The following is a 19,280-nucleotide window of genomic DNA, read 5'->3' on the forward strand; positions in this document are numbered from 1 at the left end:
ACCCCTTCCCCAGCTCGCGAGTGGCCGTCTCACCAGCCAGGCTGGCCAGCAGTCCAGGGGAGGAGGCGCTAGGGACCTTAGTAGTGGCAGGACCGTGGGTGCGACCCCACGGGACTCCGTATGGGCCCATCCAGGTCCAGGGACCGAGGGTCACAGCACAGGCAGGGGATGTGAAGGCTGCTCAGCTAAGGCAGGAGCCCTGCCCCACACAGTGGGAGGTTGGCAGGACTCTGCACAGGTCAGCCTGGGGAACCCCCGGGGGGCCGTGACTAACCACAGCAGCAGGGCCAGGACACCCACTGGAACCTTTGTTCCCTGGACAGCTTCAGGCTGACACCTTTGCTCCCATGGGGGTAGCTCAGCAGGGAATGGAACCCAGAGAGGGGACCCAGCCCTACGGAAGACGAAGGCACGCTCTGGTTCTGGCTTCAACAGCTTGAACTGGACGTGACCGTTGTAATGGGGGTGGGGGTGGGGGTAGGGTGAAGTCAGGCTGGCAGCCAAGAGACAGAGAAGGGGCTGACGGGGAGTGAGGTCATCCAGTCACCCAAACACGGTGGAGAGACTGGGAGAGGGCACAGCCCTTGGGATCCCTGCTGTAGGGGGGGCAGGACAGGCGGGGGTCCAGGTTGGACACGGATGGGATGGAGGCCAAGTCGGAGCCCTGGAGCGTGGCACGCACGACGGCCCCAACGGTGCCCGCCCCCTGGGCCCAGACCAGGACAGGACTCAGAGTGTGCAATCTCAGTCTTTAATGGCTGCGGGGCCTCACACACCCAGGCCCGGTGCTGGGGCTCAGATCTTGTTGAAAGCAGCAATGTCCACACTCTGCACCTGAGGAGGAGGGAGGCCAGCGGTCACGTGGGGCCCCATTTCCCGAACACCCACCCGCTCGGGCCACCTGCCAGGCCAGGGGTTTCCTTGAGACACTTACGTGCTCCTCGAACTTGGTGATCTCCTCCTCCAGCAGGTCTGTCCCCACCTTGTCGTCCTCCACCACGCACTGGATCTGTAGCTTGCGGATGCCATAGCCCACTGGCACCAGCTTGGAGCCCCCCCAGGTCAGCCCGTCTAACTGGATGGAGCGCACGTAGGCCTCCAGCTGGGCCATGTCTGTCTCATCGTCCCACTGGCAAGTAAAGGGGTGGAGACTGGGTCAGGAGCCTGCAGACCCCAGCGAGTGTCCCCTGCTTCACCCAGAGCACCACGGAGCAAGCAGCCCCTCCAGAGCCCCAAGCACAATCTGGGCCAGCAGTGCGCAGCCCACTGGGACAGGCGGCAGGGCGGGCGGGCGGCGGCAGAGGCACACCACTCACAGGCTTGACGTCCAGGAGGATGGAGGACTTGGCCACCAGCGCTGGCTTCTTGGCCTTCTTCTCAGCATACTGCCGCAGCCGCTCCTCCCGCAGCCGTGCCGCCTCCTTGTCCTCCTCCTCATCGCTGCCAAACAGGTCGATGGCATCGTCCTCATCGTCCTCTGCAGCAGTGGCCGCCTTCCTGGGAGGGGGCTCCGCTTGGCGCATGGGGGACACGTGCTGCCATGGGGGGAGAGGCTGAGGCCTGTGCCACCGGGGCCCCAGGTATGCATCCCAGCTGGGGGCCTTGAGGATGCCAGCCCCCAGGGTGGCCGAGGGCCCCTGGCCTGCGAGGGTACTCACCTGGGTCTGAGGGGCTGCGGCCCGGTGGGTGGGTGAGCTCTTCTCCAGCACGCTTAGCCGGGCCTCCAGCTTGGAAACCGCCTGCTGCAGATCCTGCACGACTGCAGGAGCAGAGGGGATGCTGGTCAGAGGGCAGAGGGACCGGGGTAGGGGGGCCATCCCACCTGTTAGGCCCAGGGACTCACCACCTCGCAAGCTCTGATTCTCCACTTCCAGGCTGGCGATCCGGATGGCGAGCTCACTGTGATCCCCGCTGGGCCCGCTGGAGGCACCAGGGCCTGAGCTCTGTAAGGCAGGGCGAAGATGAAGACGAGGCACCCAGTCTGCTCCCAGGGTCCCCCCCACTCACGGCCACAGACAGCACACAGCCCTGGGGCAGCCTCAGCCACCACGGGGCCAGGCAGCCCAACTCGGAACTGGACACAGGACAGAAGAGCAGCTGAGGGGCCAGTGAGGACAGGAGAAAGGAACCTTCCCGTGCAAGGGACGGCCACTCCATAGCACCTTGCCTCCCCCAGGCCAGGCACCTACCTGCCAGCCTCCCTCTGGATCCCCACCCCCCCAAACTGGGAGCACATCATGTGACTCAAGCCGTGCTCCCCAGGGAGCCCTTCGGCCCCACACCACAGTCCAAGCCCGAGTTACACCCCGGGGCCCACACGCACACCCCAATGGCATGGCTTAGGAGGACAGAGTGGACCTGGTCCTTTCCCAAGGGTTGTTGTCATTCCCCCAGCCCCATGTCCAATTATGACAAAGACCCTGGGCCTAGGGCCCACTGCCACCAGCAACAGAGCAAGCCCCAAGGCCTCCTGTGCTCTACGTACCCCCAAGTCACAGACAAGGTGAAGGCCCAGAAAAGAGGCTGATGGGCGTGCCCACTCCCTGCCAGGGGATGGGTGAGCAATACCAGGCTCACGCTAACCCGTGACCCCCAGCTCCCTACCTGGCTCCTAGCAGAGCCAGCCAAAGGTGCACAGGGCACCGTGTGGCTGGGGCAGGAGCATGGGCACCAGGGTGGGCTCTGCTCACAGCACTCCCCTCCTTTCAGCGAAACCCCTTGCCCCAATGGGAAGCTGGGCTGGATTCCCTCAAATCTTGGCTGCCACCACCTGGCCTGTGGCCTCCTCTCCAGCCTGTTTCCCCAGCACTCAGCTCCTCACTAGAATTTCCCAAGTTTCCATCACACAGGGAGCCTTCTGTTCCCCCGAGGCCCTGGCAGCAGGCTGGTGTCTCAAGCTTTAGCCCTGGTGACCATGGAATGGGGACTGCCTGCTGACAGGTCCCAAGGGTGTCCCAGGAAGTGGTGGGCAGAGACCAGGGTGCTGGCGGCCTTACTGAAGTCTATGGCCTGGGACGACCTCACTCACCCCGACCCTGACCCAGGAGCCCTAGGCTACCCTGTCTAGTCTGAGCCTACAACAGCAGGCCATGGCATAGTGCCACATCCAGGGTTTCCCCATCCCCACCTCCAACCTTGCCCCTGGCACCATCCACTATTCCCAGGAACCCATGGGTCTGCTGAGCTCTATCCAAGCCTGGGGCTGGTCTAGCAACGTCCTTCCCAGGCCATTAGCCGTCGAATGATACTGCTGTCAGCTTCACGCTGCTTTCTCAGGAGAGGTGCCTGTCTGTAGACTGGGTCCTTACAGTAGTAATCCAGTCATAATGAGGTCATTAGGTTGGCCCTAACTCTGGTGTCCTTATAAAAGGAAATTTGGATACAGACACATGGCGGGAATACGATGTGAAGACACAAAACAAGGGGCATCCTCATGCCTAGGAAAGGGCTCGGAACCTGCCCACACCTCGGCCTGGGACTTCCAGCTTACAAAGTGCACTAAAGCCTTGGTCTGCGGTGCTTTGTTACAGCAACCCCAGTAAACCAGCCCCCAGGCCTAGCAGGACACCCACGTGCTTTCCTCAAGACCAGGACCCAGCAGTCAACCGCAAACAAGGCCAGAGCAAGAGTTCCTGTAGCCCAAGAACCCCCATGGCTGCTGAATTCAGAGCTGCTTAGCACCTTGGCCCTGGCCTTCTGGGGGCCAGGATCCCACACACCTGGCCTGGGTTCAAGGCAACAGCCCCTGGAGTTTGTGGAGAGCTGTCCAGCCTATGGCCCAGGAGCCAGTACATCCAAACTGGCGGTGCCAAGCAGAGGCTCCCAAACTTACCCATGCACTAATCCCCAAAGTCTATAAAAAGATGACCTCAGCTGACAAAAGGGACTTTGCATATAGGACGGAACAGAGGCTCTGGAGATAAATTATCCAGGGTTATGTGGGCAGGCCCCAGGTCACTGCCAGGCCCCACGTCCGTGAGAGGCAGAAGAGAAAGAAACGCTGGAGTCGTGACGCAGCTGGCTGGAAGCCACAGGATGCGGGCAGCTTCTCAAAGTCGGAAAAGGCAACAAAAAGAGAGTCCTTCCTCAAGTCTCCCGGAGGAATACAACGCTGATGATGCTTGGCCTCCAAGGACAGCACAGCACAGCACGTGCCCAGAGGGAGAACGCAGCCCTGACTCCACTGGCCAGGAAGGCAGGGCTGCAGGTCTGCCTCCTCCTGGGGACACAGCTGCTCAGCCAGGCTGGGGACAGAGCTAGACACGGCCCTACCCTCCTCTCTGGATCCCATCTGGGACCTGGAGGCTGAACCGGGCCTCTAATCTACCGCTTGGACTCCACAAGCCCTGTGAACTCCTCTCTCTGGGGACGCAGGACCTGGGGAGCAGGGGGAAGGGGAAGCAGATGCCGCCGCTCACACTCCTCCCCAGCAGGGCGCTATGCAAGCGGGAGGCCTGTGGAGGACGATGGTGTTGGCGCAGGGATGGCACCGAGTGGCAGCCAGGGCGAGGGCCGAAGGGAGTCCTGGTGACCTGGGCTGGCCAGAGGCAGAGCAGGGAAGGCTCCTGTCCCAGCAGGAACACGGCACCATATACCTCGCCCTAACTTTGCTCCGAAGGGCAGCAGGACTAGGGGGCAAGGCCAGACGTGCTGCGTGGTGGGCAGCACAGCCAGGACGAGCCTGCAGGTACTCACTCCGGCCAGGGATTTCTGGATGTTTTCTCTGGCTCTTGCAATGTCACGGAGGATCACACTGGCGCCGTTCTCCTGTAGACAGTGCAGAAACAACCTGTCTTTCCCCCACCCCAATTAAAACGATTTTAATGGGGAGGAAAAAGGGAAAAAAAAAAAAAAGAAGAATCCTGATACGGAGAGCAAGCAAGAGCTGTGCAGAATGAAAGCTCAGCAGGGTGGCAAGGAGCGCAAGGTGCCAGTCTCGTAGCCGTAACAGCAGGGCCCGAGGCGCACCCAGTCTGCAAGCCCAACCCACTGGTCTGAGACAGTGGGGGGGACTGTCCGTCCCGGGCGGGCACCCGAGCAGATCCGGAACCCTAGCAGCCCTTCAGGGCGGCCACACCTCCACATGCCCCACCCCAACCGGCGCGGACACAGACACCCAATGATCTGCGTACAGTCCCTACCTGGCGTGAGGAGCCAGCCGCAGGCCCGTTCATCTGCTCGTAGAATTTCCTTTCTGCTTCATCGTATTTGAACTTGTCAAACCAGATCTTCTCATGTACTAAGAAGTTTGTGGCCATTTTCCTGCTGGGAAGGGAATGAAACACTAAGACAGTGTGGCTGGAAGGAAAAGGTGCACCCCCGAAGGCGCCAGGCCTGGCCTGTACGAGCGCTCCACCGACGGCCCAGGCACCAGGGGTCTCAGCACGGCTGAACCAAGTCTGTAACACCCTCCACACCATTCCTTGCCACCACCCCTGTGCTTCCCGGTCAGCATTCCCAGGCTTTCCCCAAGACCAGTGGCTCTCGAAGTGGGGCGAGGAGCTTCTGGGGGTTCCCAGGACTCTCCCTTTCCAACCACACATCTGCACAAGGCTCCATCTATTGTCCAACAAACAAGTCACACCAACAGACAGCGCAGAAGCATGAGAATCCAGCTGCCGCCCATTAGCCAAGACACTGAAGAGATCTGAAGAAAACGTATAAGGCCACTCTGCTCGGTAAATCGTTATGGGAAAACTACTCCTAACAAGTCGCCAACATTAACAAACAACAAATTTATTTTTCAATGAATAAAGTACTTCCACCCTTTTTGTTTTAAATGCAAACATGGCAAAAGGAGATCCAAGAGAAGCTCCTTGGGCTCCAGAGACTAAGTCTGAGAACAGCTGCTCTACACGCTGGGCCTGCCGCCACCGCCCCGCCACTGAGCATAGCCCGTTCCTGACCGAGGGCAACAGAAATGGACCCGATCTCACCGACTGGCTGTGCCGAGGGCCCCAGGCCATCACTGCACCTCACCCTTGATGGCAAAACGGGGGCTGGGTCCCAGGATTGTCGTCCATGCACACCTGGACCCCCGTCAGGAGTAGCCAGGCCACGATGTGGTTTTGGCTCCGTGCTGCCCGCACACCAATGGGGACACCCCTGCACAAGCCGCCCACCTCGTCCCTCACACCAGTAAGCGTTCAGTCAAACTAACAAATCCACCCCCCTCCCAGGAGATGCGGGGCTGCTGGTGGGAACGTGGGGCCAGGGTGGCGCTGCTTCCCCAGGGGCCTGGCCATCAGGCTGCCCACACCCCGCCCTTTGCACTTGCAGATCTCTGCCCTGCTGCCACCCCAGCCCCCTGCAGGTGCCCTTCAGACACAGGGTGCCCTCCTGCCGGCATGCTGGTGTCCCGGGGACACCCGCCTCACCTTAGGGGTGGCTGCGGGGAAGGGAGGCAGGAGGACACACCAGCCCCCACGTCCTCCCCACCCTGCCCTGGGACAGCCAGAGGGGACCCTGGGGGACGCCCAGTTGGAAGGCAAAGCCGCCCCCCTCCCCTGGCCCCAAACCTTGGGAGGCTCCTACAGCACCGCCCCAGGAAGCCCCTCTGCCCACCCCACTCCTGCAGCCAACTCAGCCGGGTCCAGGGGTATTGGGAGAGCCGCGCGGGGCAGGGGCGGGGAGGAGAGCGCCAGGGCCCCAGCCGGGGGTGGGGGTGGGGGGGCCGGGCCAGGCACCCGCGTGGCAGGTTTCTCCTACTTGGGTCTCAGGCCGGACACGGACAGGCCAGACCGGGCACTGGGTCGGTGAGGCAGGGACGCGGCCTCGAGGCGCCAGGCCATGCGGAGGGCCTCGGCAGCGTGGTGGCGGCACTCAGCGCTGTCGTAGGCGGGCTTGCTGAGCCAGGGGGCCTCGGCGTCCTTGTGCAGGAAGTACCAGTAGGGCAGGGCACAGGAGGCGTCCCCGTCCAGCCGCCGCGGCCCGACCCGCCTGCTTCCCACGGCCGCGCGGCCCCGACGGTCTCTGCGGCCCCGCCGTGCGCCCTCGGGCCCGGCCCGCTCCTGCAGGCGCACCTTCCCGGGCGGGTGGCCGTCAAACATGGCCTCATAGAAGCCCCGCTCGGCGGCATCGTACTGAGGCTTCTCCAGCCACACCTCCCGCACCAGCGCCTGCAGGCCACCCAGCGGGGACTGGCTGCTGGCCGGTGGGCCGGGCAGGGGGACAGCCAGGTCGGGGCCGGCTGCCCCCCGCCTGCCGCTCCCCTCCGCGGCCAAGAGCAGGGCCTGAGACCACTCCACAAACGCCCGCTCGGCCTGGTCGAAGGAAGACTTGTTGACCCAGACGCCCCAGGTCACGTGGTGGCAGGCCACCTGGCTCCCGTGGGTGCAGGGGCCCCGGGGCGCCAGCGCGGCGGGCTGGGCTGCCTGCGCGGCCCCGTCGGCCAGCCTCTGGCGGTAGGAGCTCTCCGCCTGGTCGAAGAGCGGCTTGTCCAGCCACACGCAGTCGGCTGAGAGGCCCACGAGGGCTAGGTCTGCCGCGCCGAGCCAGCCCTTCGGGGAGCGCTTCCTCTTCTTCTGCAGAGGCTTCCTGCCGTTGTGGCTCTTCCCAGGGTCGCTCCTGCTGCTGCTGTCGGGGGCATCGGCCTCCTCGGCGTCCTGGGCCTCCTCCTGCCCGGGCCCGTTCATGGTGGGCACCTCAGCCAGGAGCTGCTGGGTGGCAGCGGCTCGGGTGGCCTCCTGCTCGCAGAAACGCCGCTCGGCTTCCCCATGCTTCTGCTTGTCCTCCCAGACAGTCTCCAGGGCACAGGAGGCTCTCCCGCTCCTCATCTTCCGCGCAGCGTTAAAAAGCAAGCACAAGAAGGCAGTTGCAACACAGCGGGCCGCGGGAGGACGGCGCCCCCCACCCCTCCTCAGCCTGACTGCTGGCGGGGCCTGGGTGGGCTCCCGGATGGGGGTGCCGTGGGCCCAGGCAGCCAGGGCCCGGAGGCAAGTCCCTGGGAAACCCAGCAAACCAAAATACAATTACGTGCATGCGTGTGCGTGAGTCTGTGTTCTTTTCACCGTAAAACTAATCTTTCCTAAGGCACCCAAGCTCTGCAAAGGGGTCTAGAGAACAGTTTCCAAACCTAGCCACAGATGCCTTCTCTCACAGAACCTCCGGAGGGTTGCTAGAGAAAACACAGGACACACTCAGACTTTCATAAACAGAAAATAATTCTTAAAATAAATATGTTCCATGAAATACTTAAAGACATTTATGCTGAAGGATTATTCCTTGCTCATCTAAAATTTTAACTGGAGGTCCTCTGACTTTGCTACATTTGGCCACCGTGCCCGAGGCACTGGGGCTCCCGCTTTACAGAAACACACTTGGCATCTCTGAGGATGGGCCACCCGCCCTGTGGGGCTGTACACCCGCCACAGGCCACACCACCATCCAAAGCAGCACACGCTTCAAGGGGAGCTGCCAAGAGCCTTAGACGAACGACAGCCTCTGGGGGGCGGGCAGCTGGGAGCAGAGATGGAGAGCGCGTCCCTGCAGGGCCACGGGGGGGCGGGGGGGGACACCTGGCAGGATGCTAATGTTTATCTAAAAGACAAGGAGCTTGGGGGATCCCTGGGTGGCTCAGTGGTTTAGCGCCTGCCTTTGGCCCAGGGCACGATCCTGGAGTCCTGGGATCAAGTCCCACATTGGGCTCCCGGCATGGGGCCTGCTTCTCCCTCCTCCTGTGTCTCTGCCTCTCTCTCTCTCTCTCTCTCCCTATCATAAATAAACAAACCTCTAAAAATAAATAAATAAAATAAAATACAAGGAGCTTGGGATATGTGGGTGGCTCAGTGGTTGAAGGTCTGCCTTCAGCTCAGAGCGTAACCCCGGGGTCCTGGGATCGAGTCCCACATAGGGCTCCCTGCATGGAGCCTGCTTCTCCCTCTGCCTGTGTGGCTCCCGTGAATAAATAAAATCTTTAAAAAATATAATTAAGTTAAAAATAAGCAAATAAAAGAGAAAGAGCCCAGTGGCTCAGGCATCAAGAACCAGTCTCCCTGGTCAGCTGCAGCCACCTCTGGCCTGGGGGGGTCATCAGCTCACAACTGTGTGTACCTACGGCTAAATGAGGCCACCTGAGAATCCGGGCCCCAGAGGGTGTGAGGAGCCCTCCCCTCCTTTCAATGCAGTTTGATGTCAGGGCCCGCCCACAGGATGGTGGGAGGCAGGCTGGGGGCTCTGTGTCCCATCTGCTACAGTGGACAAGCTATTGGCCCAAAAGCCTCAGCTTCTGGGCTAGAGGTGCTGTTCCCTCCAGCTGGGAGACCACGGTCATCTGAAGGAGGGGGGACACCGCCACCACCGCAGCTTCTGGCCAGGAGCAGCTCAAGCCCAGGAAGCCCCAGAAGCCAGTGTGCTCTCAGGATGTACCTGGAGGTCGAGCTCACTCAGCTGGCTCTGAGAGGAACGACTGTAACCAGCACAGATAGGACCCTGGGCCCTGATCCCAGAGAAGTGCCAGTGCTGACACACCAACACCCAGGAGCTAACTTGCCAGGGGCTGAGCAGCTTCCCCTCGGGTCATCTTTGCTGTCCCCCCCGCTTCTGTGGGGTCGTGCATGGAGCCTGTGCAAGGACACCCACCTGCTGGGCCCTCATCCCCAGGAGACAAGGTCTCCAGAGGAGGGCAGCGAACCTTCCCCACCACCTGTGGCAGGATCGACATCCCTTTCCTAACACCCCAAACAAAACTGAAACCTGATTCTAATTATCCAGTGGGACACGTCAGCTGTCTAGGCCCCACACCACCGAGGATCAGGGACAGATTCTCTCGTGTACTGTGAAGGGACATGTTGGAGGCCTCTACGGGCACGGGCCACAGGATAGAAGCCCCAGACTCGGAGACCCCTGGGCTGTGCCCTTGTGCCTTCCTCCCCAGGCCGGCAGCAGTACTTACCAAGGCCAGGCTGACAGCAGAGGCAGTGATGGGAGGTGGGGGCATGTGCCCAGGAGGCAAGGCATTGTGACATCACCCACTGTCCCCAAAGGGACTGCAGGCCAATTGAGCAGGGCTTGTCGGCCCTTCAATCCTTCTGGCACCAAGCCCCCGGTAGACCCTCAGCGCAGCCCAGGGCTGGGTTGCTTGGGCCCCTTCAAGGGCTGACCCCCGAGTGGTGAAGCCCTGCCAGACCGCATCGGCCTGTCCTGGTCTCCTGGCATCACACCAGGCTCTGCGGCCACACCTCAGGGAAGGCCAAGCCGCTTCGTAAGACGTCTCAGAACAATGAGGGACGTGGCTTGGGTGAGAGGCTAGCTGGGGTGCAGGCCCATCCTGGCCTGCTCAGGGGGTGCTCCCACCAGAGGCAGACACCGGCTCAGCCCAGGGAAGCAGCGAGACACCCCTAAAGGCCGCTGCCCTGCTCCACAGATCAAAGCCCAACAAATCCAACCCTCTGCGTGGCAGACAAGGAAACAGAGGCCCAACTGCCAGGCCCCTCATGCTGGGACAGCCCGACATGCTCCCTGGCTGAGGCGAAGGGAACGCCTCGACCCAGGATGGGCAGGTACTTACTTTCACTTTGGTGTCCTAGGACGGCATGAAGAGAAAGCAGCAAGGTTAGAGGTGGTCAGAAAGGACAGCGCAGGCAGGCTGGGAGGCCTCTGCAGAAGGTGCTTGGGAAGGTGGCGCGGAGGTGCGTGCTGGAGCACACGGGTGATGAGCACCCAACAGACCCGCCGCCAAAGGCCACCCACTCAGGGCAGCACCACTCTGCTGACACTTGAAAGGAGCAACTCCTAGAGCTCCTGTTATCTGGAGCCCAGGCGGGCCCTGGGGAGCACCAGCTGAGCACCCTCCCACCTGTCCCAACCTGGGGAGAGGTCAGCCAGCACCCCAGTGCCCTTGCCGGCCACCTGGAGCTGTCCAGGAGATCCCTACCCTGCCGCGCTGTCGTGCTGCCACTAGATCCAGGCTGCTGGACAAGGCACAGACCACCACAACTGCTCTACCGGCCTCTGCAGCCCCCACCACCATGTCACTCCAGGCTCAAAGACACGGTCTTCCCAGTGAACAAAGGGACAGGTCTTGAGCCCGATCACAGGTGGTAAACCAGGCCAGAAACAATGAAATGCCCCTGCCCAGATGCAACAGCCGTCTCAAAGAGCCTTCGGGGTCCAGCAGGCAGGACCCCCCCAGCCACTCAGGCCCCAGAGCCCTCCTGTAATAGAAGCTCTGCCCTCCAGGCTGCTGCCCTCCTACGTCTACCCCACGCTGCAGCCAGCACGAGAGCACCAGCATCAAGTCACAGACAGGGACGTCCACGGTCCCCTGGGGTGTGTGGCAGACACAAGGACGCCGGTACCAAAGGGACGCAGCTGCCCCACAGGAGCACATGAAGGGTCCTGGGCAAGCTACCCACAGACATGGCAGCAAACCACTCCTGCTGGCAGCGAGGCCAGTGTTGAGGCCAAGAGCACACACAGGGACACGGAGGACCAGGCAGCAGGGGGCTCCCGGCTTCCCCTGCCCTGCCACTGCACCTCCCAGGACACCCGGCAGGGGACCCCCTTCCACGGCCTCCGTCTCCCTCATCCTGTTCCATGAAGACTGCTGAACCAAAAAACCCATGTCTTCCAGTAGAAAAGCAAGTCTGAGTTTGAGCAGTCCCCTTAGACCCTCGAGGAAGGGGCCTCAGGTGTCCCCGGGCCCTGCTCCTGAGAGCAGACGACTGCTGGCATCTACTGGCTTGCTCCCCTGTGCAGCCATGAAGCTGTGCCTCGCACCCTGAAGGCCCGGCCCAGGGCCCCAGGCACATGTGGACCCTTCCTGCAAGAAGGGGCATGGTCCTGCTGAGCTGCCCAGGGTTCCGGAGGGCCCAAAGTCTGGGACATCCCAGAGGGATCAACTCCCCCCCACCCCCGGGGACTGTGGTGAAGGCAGCCTGCATTGCTTCTGGCCACCAACGGCCGCTCCTCTGCAACCCTCCCAGCCTGGCACAGTCTGCATCACCAGCAGTTGGAAGTGCTATGTGCTCCAAAGCGTGTGCAGAGCTCTTAGAGCGGGGGTGGGGGGCAGTAGCCCCCGAAAGGACACTAGTGGCTGGAGGGCCTTGAAGGAAGGGGAGGGTGTGGCCGGCCGGAGCTGTGCCCACCCAGGTCGGGGGCCTCTGAGCCTCTGTGCGCCTAGGTGAATGGGGAAGGTTTCTGGGAAGGGCCGGCCCCTCCCCAGGCTCTGCCCTCAGTACTACTGCCCCATCCTCCGACACCACCCCACCACAGTCACACACACAAATGTTCACCCAGGGAACAAACATCTCCGCCCACCTTCCATGAGAAGTGGGAACTGGGGAGCCCGCAGGCTCCGTTTCCTCTCGGCCCCCAGAGTTGGACCCCGTACTTCGTAACAGAGCTCTCCGTAGCTGAGGGCCTGAGACAGCAGTAACACACGCTGGTGCTGTTTGGGTGAATGAGAGTAGCCAGAGGGTGGCTGCCCTGGGAGTGAGGCCGCCTGCCTCTTGCATGCAGGGGGAACTCCAGCTCCATTTCGAAATATCAACCTGTCCTGCTGGCAAAAACGGGGCCCCTATGTGGTCACCTTCAGCGGTCACGCTGCAGCTGCCCATGTCACCCCAGGCAGGCACAACAATGTCCCCACCACAGCCTGTCCCAGCGGCCAGAGCCCGGGTCTAACCTAACCAGCCTGGCCCCTGGGCCCCTTCCCTCAGGGCGACCCCAGTACTGCACGCGCTCCCTCAACCCTCCTATGCACACTTGACTCTGAGCATCTCCAGGCCCCACACAGAGCTGGACGGCTGGCGTGGGGAAGGGAAGGCCCTGGTCAGTGAGGGAAGGGCTGGGGACCACCCTCTACTCCGCGTGGACAAAATGTTGCCACCCACTTCGAGCACATGTGATCCTAAATTGTCAGCCCAGGGCCAGGGATCAACACATATTCTTGCCTGTATTTTCCGCCTGCGGCCCCCCTGAAACACACCCCTGCGCAATACGCCACGGACAATTTTTTGGTTAATCTTAAAAAAAAAAAAAAGAAGAAGAAGAAGGAAAAGAAAAAAGGCCTTGGAGAAAGCTGTTTTCACAAAAGCATGGGTCAGCACATTTGAGGACCTGCGCTGACCCTGGGCAGCCTGACCCCGCACCAGGATCCTGCAGAGGGCAGCTGTCCAGCCCATCAAGGGCTCTCCCCAGGACTGGCAGGGGCCCAGCTGGAGGGCCGCCCTAGGAGGTGACAGGTTCCTGCGCCCGTCCCTGCGCAGGGCGACGCCCTCTCGGGGTGCCCTGGGCCGCCCCCGCGGGAGCCCCCTAGCGCGTCCTTCCCCGCCTCCTCCAGGGAACGTGCTCGCCAGGGTCAACTTAAGAGGTGCTCGCCCTCGGGCAAGGCCTCCCCGATCTCGCCCATGGTCTCTCCCGCGGCAGGGGCCCTTCACGCCGGGGTCCCCAACATCCAGCGCCCCGTACAGCCCCCGCGGCTCCGGGAGCCCTTCCACGTCGCGCGGAGGCCCCGCGCACACCCCTCAGAGGCCGGCCTCCCGGCGCCGTCGGCCCGGCACTACCCACGCCGGGACCCCGCGCGCTCGGAGCCCCGCGCCCCTCTGGCTCACCCCACGAGCCGTCGGGGCTGCCCCAGGTCGGGCCGGCGCGCGCAAGACACCGCGAGGCCGCGGGCCAGGACCACGGCGGCCGCCCTCCCGCCGGGGTTGCGGCGGGGTCCGGCCGGCCACGTGGCCCGCGCGCCCCGCCCCTGCGCGCCCCCAGCCCCGGCCCGCCGTCCCCTCCGCCCGGCCCCGGGGGCCTCGGCGGCGCGCGCAGCTGCTCGCGGCGCGGGGCGCTGTACTCACGCCTGCCAAGGACGCGGCGACCAAGGAGGCAGGCTCGCGGCGCGGGACGGCTGGGGAAAGGGAGCGCCGGCCTCGCCGCGCACGGGAAATGAAGCAGCGGGACGTACCACCGCCGCCAGCCGCGCTCGCAGGGGAAACGGCGCCCGCGCACCGTCCACCTGGCCGCCGCAGCACCCTGCGCGCCCCGGCCCTGCCCGCGGCCGCCAGCCGGAAGCCGTGGGAGACCAACTCGGGGCTCGCGCCGGCCCAGCGGAGCCGGAGCGGGCGGCCGGGAACACGGCGGCTGCTCAGCCTCCCCCCTCCGCCGCCGGCGCAGTGGGCTGGTCCGGCCGGGGTGGGGCGGAAGAGCCCGCACGCTCAAGGGGACGGACTGCGCGGGGCGGGGCCGGACTGCGCGGGGCGGGGCCGGAAGGCGAGCGGGGCGGGGCCAGAGGGCGAGCGGGACGGGGCCGGAGGACGCGTGGGGCGGGGCCGGAGGACGCGTGGGGCGGGGCCGGAGGGCGAGCGGGGCGGGGCCGAAGGCGCGGGGCGGGGCCGGGCGGCGGGGCCTCCGCGCCTGCGCCCCCAGAACTGGCGAGACAAAGGGGAGGGCCCGGCCGGCCCCGCCCCCAGCGCCCCGTCCCGCCCCGCGCGGCCGGCCGGGCGGGCGTGTGGCCCCCGCGCCCCCGCCCCCGCCGCCGCCGCCGCCGCCCCCCCCGCCGCCGCCGCCGCCATGTACCCCGCGGGCCCCCTGGCCGGCCCCGCTCCGCGCCGCGGCCGCCATGCCCCGCCCGGGCGCCCCGCGCAGCCGCCGCGGCTCCCCGCGCCCACCCCGGCCCCCGCCGCGCGGCCGCCGCCCCCAGCGCCCGGGCCGCGGCCCCGCGTGGCCGTGAAGATGGCCTTCCGCAAGGCCTACTCCATCAAGGACAAGCTGCAGGCCATCGAGCGCGTCAAGGGCGGCGAGCGGCAGGCCAGCGTGTGCCGGGACTTCGGGGTGCCGGGCGGCACGCTGCGCGGCTGGCTCAAGGACGAGCCCAAGCTGCGCTGGTTCCTGGAGCAGCTGGGCGGCGAGGTGGGCACGCAGCGCAAGAAGATGCGGCTGGCCAACGAGGAGGAGATCGACCGCGCCGTCTACTCGTGGTTCGTGGCGCTGCGCCAGCACGGCGTGCCGCTGTCGGGGCCGCTCATCCAGGCGCAGGCCGAGGCCTTCGCGCGCCAGATTTACGGGCCCGAGTGCACCTTCAAGGCCAGCCACGGCTGGTTCTGGCGCTGGCAGAAGCGCCACGGCATCTCCAGCCAGCGCATCTACGGCGAGGCCGAGCCCCTGGCCGCCGGCCCCGCGCCGGGCCCGCCGGTCAAGCAGGAGCCCGCGCCGCCCCCGGGCCCCGGCCCCGGCTCCCCGGCCGCCCGGGCCCCCGCCCCGCCGCCCCCCGCCGAGGGCGGCTACGGCGACGAGCAGATCTACAACGCCAACGTCACCGGCCTCTACTGGAAGCTACTTCCGGAGCAGGCGGCGCCCCTGGGCGCAGGGGACCCCGGCGCGGGCGGCTGCGGGCGGCGCGGGCGCGGCGACCGGGTGACCGTGCTGCTGGCCGCCAACCTGACGGGCAGCCACAAGTTGAAGCCGCTGGTCATCGGGCAGCTGCCAGACCCGCCGAGCCTGCGCCACCACAACCAGGACAAGTTCCCGGCCTCCTACCGCTACAGCCCCGACGCCTGGCTCAGCCGCCCGCTGTTGCGGGGCTGGTTCTTCGAGGAGTTCGTCCCCGGGGTCCGGCGTTATCTGCGCCGCAGCTGCCTGCAGCAGAAGGCCGTTCTGCTGGTCGCCCACCCGCCCTGCCCGAGCCCAGCGGCCAGGATGCCTGCCCTGGAGGAGAGCGAGGACGCCCTCCGGCGCTGTCGGCCTGAGCCCCTCAGCCCCCCAGAGGAGCTGCAGACCCCGGATGGTGCGGTGCGGGTGCTATTCCTGTCCAAGGGCAGCAGCCGGGCTCACATCCCTGCCCCGCTGGAGCAGGGCGTCGTGGCTGCCTTCAAGCAGCTGTACAAGCGGGAGCTGCTGCGGCTAGCCGTGTCCTGTGCCGGGGGCTCCCCGCTGGACTTCATGCGCAGCTTCATGCTCAAGGACATGCTCTACCTGGCCGGCCTCTCCTGGGACCTGGTGCAGGCAGGCAGTATTGAGCGGTGCTGGCTGCTGGGCCTGCGGGCGGCATTCGAGCCCGGGCCAGCCGGGGAGTGTGTTGGGGGGCAGCCGGCCGGCCAGGCCGAGGAGGCTGCGGAGCACAGCCGGGTGCTCAGCGACCTCACACACCTGGCCGCCCTGTCCTACAAGCGCCTGGCGCCTGAGGAGGTGGCCAAGTGGCTGCATCTGGACGATGACGGGGGGCTGCCCGACAGCTGCAGAGAGGAGGCGGGCCCTGGCCGGCCCCCTGTGCTGGCCCCTGCCGCCCCTCCACCCCCGGCCAGCCTACCCTCTGTCATGGGGGGTGCAGAGGAGGAGGAGGAGGCTGCCGTGCCCACGGCCGGGGAGGCTGTCCGGGGTCTGGAGACAGCTCTTCGGTGGCTGGAGAATCAGGACCCTCGGGAGGTGGGGCCGCCGAAGCTGGTGCAGCTGCGTTCACTGATCAGTATGGCTCGGAGGCTGGGGGGCATCAGTCCCTCTCCTGCAGTCCCGGAGGATGGGGTGTGACCAGGCCTGCCGGAGTGGCCCCCCGGTGGCTGTTCTCCTGCTGCACTTGGAGGGAGGGGACACGCACAGTCTTCCATTTCCCCTCTTTCCTACCCTGAGATGGCCCACCCCGTGGCTCGGGGCTACAGGGATCCCGGTCCCCAGGCTGGCTTGTAGGGGCCCCGTTGGTGAAGGGTCATCCCGCTCCACTCGTCCCCGTTCTCTGGAGGGGGACCTAGCAGAGGGGTCCTGGGCTCACACACGTCCTCCGTCCTCCCTGGGCAAGCAGACTCGTAGGGTCTGTGGTTTTAGCCAGGGTCCCTTGCCACACCCACCTGCCACGCACACAACGTCGTAGCGCACTTACCAGAGCAGTTTCCCGTGTTCCTGCCCTGGCCCTTGTGCGCCTTTCTGTACCTCCTGCCTTCCTCCCGGTGGCCCATCCTGTGCACTGGACAAGGGCCCAGCACTCCCGTAAGTCGAGCCCTGCTATCTCACAGTCCATGTGCTACAGCCCTGCAGCCCTCTCCATGCGGAATCACGCGATTCCAGTTGGGTTTTTAGCACATTAACCCCGTTTTTACAGATCTCCTTCCTGGGGGCCACGGTGGTATCTCTCCACAGCCTGTGGCTGGCCTTGGAGGTTGGCTCTGTAGGGAGTGGGAAGGGACGATGGCGGCCAGCAAGTGGGGAGCGGGAGGTTCTGGATGCAGCTTGGAGCATAGATTTCTGTTCCACTGGGATTGTTAGTTTTCCTTAAGAAAATTGCATTCCAAACCTCTTAGTCAATGTGGTTAGCAACCTTGTACTCTCGGGCCCTGGTGACTTGACCAATGGCGGAGCGAGCTCCCTGGGGCGGCCACAGCGCACTCGGTGCAGCCCAGGGCCCAGAGCGGTGCAGTCTCCCCGGAGCGGGCCTGGGGTTCTGCCAGCCACACCGGGATGACCTCCAGTGCCTTAGTTCCCCTCCACCGCTGCCCCACCTCTGCTGGTACTGCCGAGCGAGCGTGTGGCTCAGGAGCTGTTCCCAGAGCCTCTGGCAGTTGGGCTTTGGGTGGCTCAGGTTGAGAGGAGGAGGGAGGTGTCCATGTGTTGCTGCCCAGCGGGGGGTTCGGAGTCCTGCTGCTGCTCTGGGATGCACCTGGAGGCAGCTGGAGGGAGCCCCCAGAGCAACTTCCCCACGAGTCTGAGAGCAAACTGTTCCTGGGAACCGTCCCTAGTCAAAAAGCGAGAGTGTGTGTGTGTGTGTGTGTGTGTGTGTGTGTGTGTGCGCGCGCGTGTGTGTGCGTGTGTGTGTGTGTGCGCGCGTGCGTGTGCGCCATTCATATGGCTCAAATCTGAAAGCTGAGGGAGGGTGTGAAGAATTTGGGAGCGGGGGAAGCAAGGCTTGGGTAGCCAGGCCAGGGCAGCAGCCCCCAACCGGGCCCATCCACTCCACAGCTGTGTGGAGCCTGCACCCCTAGAGGAGCTCTGGGCGTCTGCGGCTGGCTCAGGGCTTCAGCCAGTCTCACATCTCCTACCACCTGATGGCAGCTCAGGGCCCTAGGGCTGGGGCGCCTGGCCTCCGCCCCGCCGGGCCTGCCCACTGGAGAGCAGCCCCCAGGCCCCAGGGGCGCTAGGCAGGGGCATCTGGGGCCCCCAAGTGTATCTCCATGGAATGGCTGAATATTCAAAGCAGCAAAGATCTGCTCTTGGTCAGGGTCGTGGTTAGGGCCTCCAGTGGGCTTGGCAGGGGCCTGGGAATGGAGGCCCGGTGGGCGTGCAGGCTTCTGCTAAACCCCCCTTGACCTGCATGTTTCAGGGGGATGAGACCACGCTGCAACCAGGAGGGAGCCGGTCTGAGACGTGTGGCCTTGCCCAGGGGGGCTGCATGCCTGGGAAGCGACCCAGACATCCCTCGGGCGGCAAGTGCAATGTCCGCACGAGCTGAGGGGAAGAGCACACCCTGCGGGGTCCCCCAGCCCACACGCCAGGATTGCCGCGGGGAGCCCAGGGCCAGGGTCGGGCACTCTTGGTCCCCAGATAAGGGTGTCCACAGGTGAGGCTGATCCAGGGGCGTGTCCTTGAGAGGACCGTGGGCTTTGAGGGTGCATGCTCGGCTCAGGGCCTTTTCACACCGACCCTTGCTGGTAGGGGGGTGGCCCAATCAGGTGGGCCCCACGTGCTTTATAATAAAGGTTCGTGTCAACATCACATACATCCTTTTCCTAAAGTCTTATTTTAATATATTTTTTGAGTTTCGGCTTATTATTTCAATAACCTCTACACCAAATGGGCTGAACTCATGACCCCAAGGATCAAGAGTTTCATGCTCTGCTGCCTCAGCCAACCAGGTACCCCTAGAGTCTCATTTTGTAACGTTTGACCCAATGCCTAGAACCTCAGAATTTGAAAAAGACAGGAAAATATAAATTGATGAGGAGAAATTATATCCACCGGCCTCCTGAAAAAGTAATTTTAGCGCTGTGGCCAGCCCATGGTCAGGCTGCAACCCTGACCCCCAAAGCCACTGTCCTGGCCCCTGCACTATCCAGGGCCACTGCCACCAGGGGCACAGTGCCCTTCCAGCTGGGCTGGGGGCTCATGGAGGCGCCTCTACTTGGCAAGCGGCCTGCCCGTGCGCACCTGCCCCACAAGCCCACCCACCGGGTTCCCAGGGACCGTACGGGAGGAGGCAGTGCTGAACCCAACACAGTGAAAGGTGGCGTTGGTGTCGTGAGGAAGCCACTCCACCGTCCCAGAGCTGATGGTGCTGCGCAGCCAGGACGGACAACCTCGCCCTGCCCCCGGCACCTACCAGCTCCCAGGTCCACCTGAGCCCCAGCTGACATGTGCTTCCAGGCCCT

The 19,280-nt window shown here is 64.3% G+C and overlaps 2 protein-coding genes across 4 annotated transcripts; one reads left to right on the forward strand and one right to left on the reverse strand.

Moving 5' to 3' along the window:
- Positions 1 to 737: 737 nt before the first annotated feature.
- On the reverse strand, positions 738 to 13,932 carry EEF1D (eukaryotic translation elongation factor 1 delta). 3 transcript variants are annotated; one of them, XM_055314116.1, is made up of 8 exons: positions 13,791 to 13,932; positions 5,142 to 5,265; positions 4,696 to 4,767; positions 1,844 to 1,943; positions 1,659 to 1,759; positions 1,317 to 1,535; positions 935 to 1,129; positions 738 to 834 (listed from the first exon to the last, which is right to left on the reverse strand). In XM_055314116.1, exons 2-8 carry the CDS (start codon positions 5,256 to 5,258, stop codon positions 796 to 798), a joined length of 843 nt encoding a protein of 280 aa, XP_055170091.1. In that variant the 5' UTR covers positions 5,259 to 5,265; positions 13,791 to 13,932; the 3' UTR covers positions 738 to 795. The 3 variants fall into 3 exon arrangements, with proteins under 3 accessions (XP_055170091.1, XP_055170092.1, XP_055170093.1); XM_055314117.1 differs by having other exon boundaries at positions 5,142 to 5,262; positions 13,791 to 13,919; XM_055314118.1 differs by lacking the exon at positions 13,791 to 13,932 and adding an exon at positions 6,709 to 7,809 and having other exon boundaries at positions 5,142 to 5,262.
- Positions 13,933 to 14,502: 570 nt separating this feature from the next.
- TIGD5 (tigger transposable element derived 5) lies at positions 14,503 to 18,627 on the forward strand. The gene has a single exon (XM_055314121.1). The coding sequence runs from the start codon at positions 14,503 to 14,505 to the stop codon at positions 16,453 to 16,455; it is 1,953 nt and encodes a 650-aa protein (XP_055170096.1). The 3' UTR covers positions 16,456 to 18,627.
- The last annotated feature ends 653 nt before the right edge of the window (positions 18,628 to 19,280 follow it).

This window comes from Nyctereutes procyonoides, unplaced genomic scaffold, assembly GCF_905146905.1.
Source record: "Nyctereutes procyonoides isolate TBG_1078 unplaced genomic scaffold, NYPRO_anot_genome, whole genome shotgun sequence".
Classification (NCBI taxonomy): Eukaryota; Metazoa; Chordata; class Mammalia; order Carnivora; family Canidae; genus Nyctereutes; species Nyctereutes procyonoides.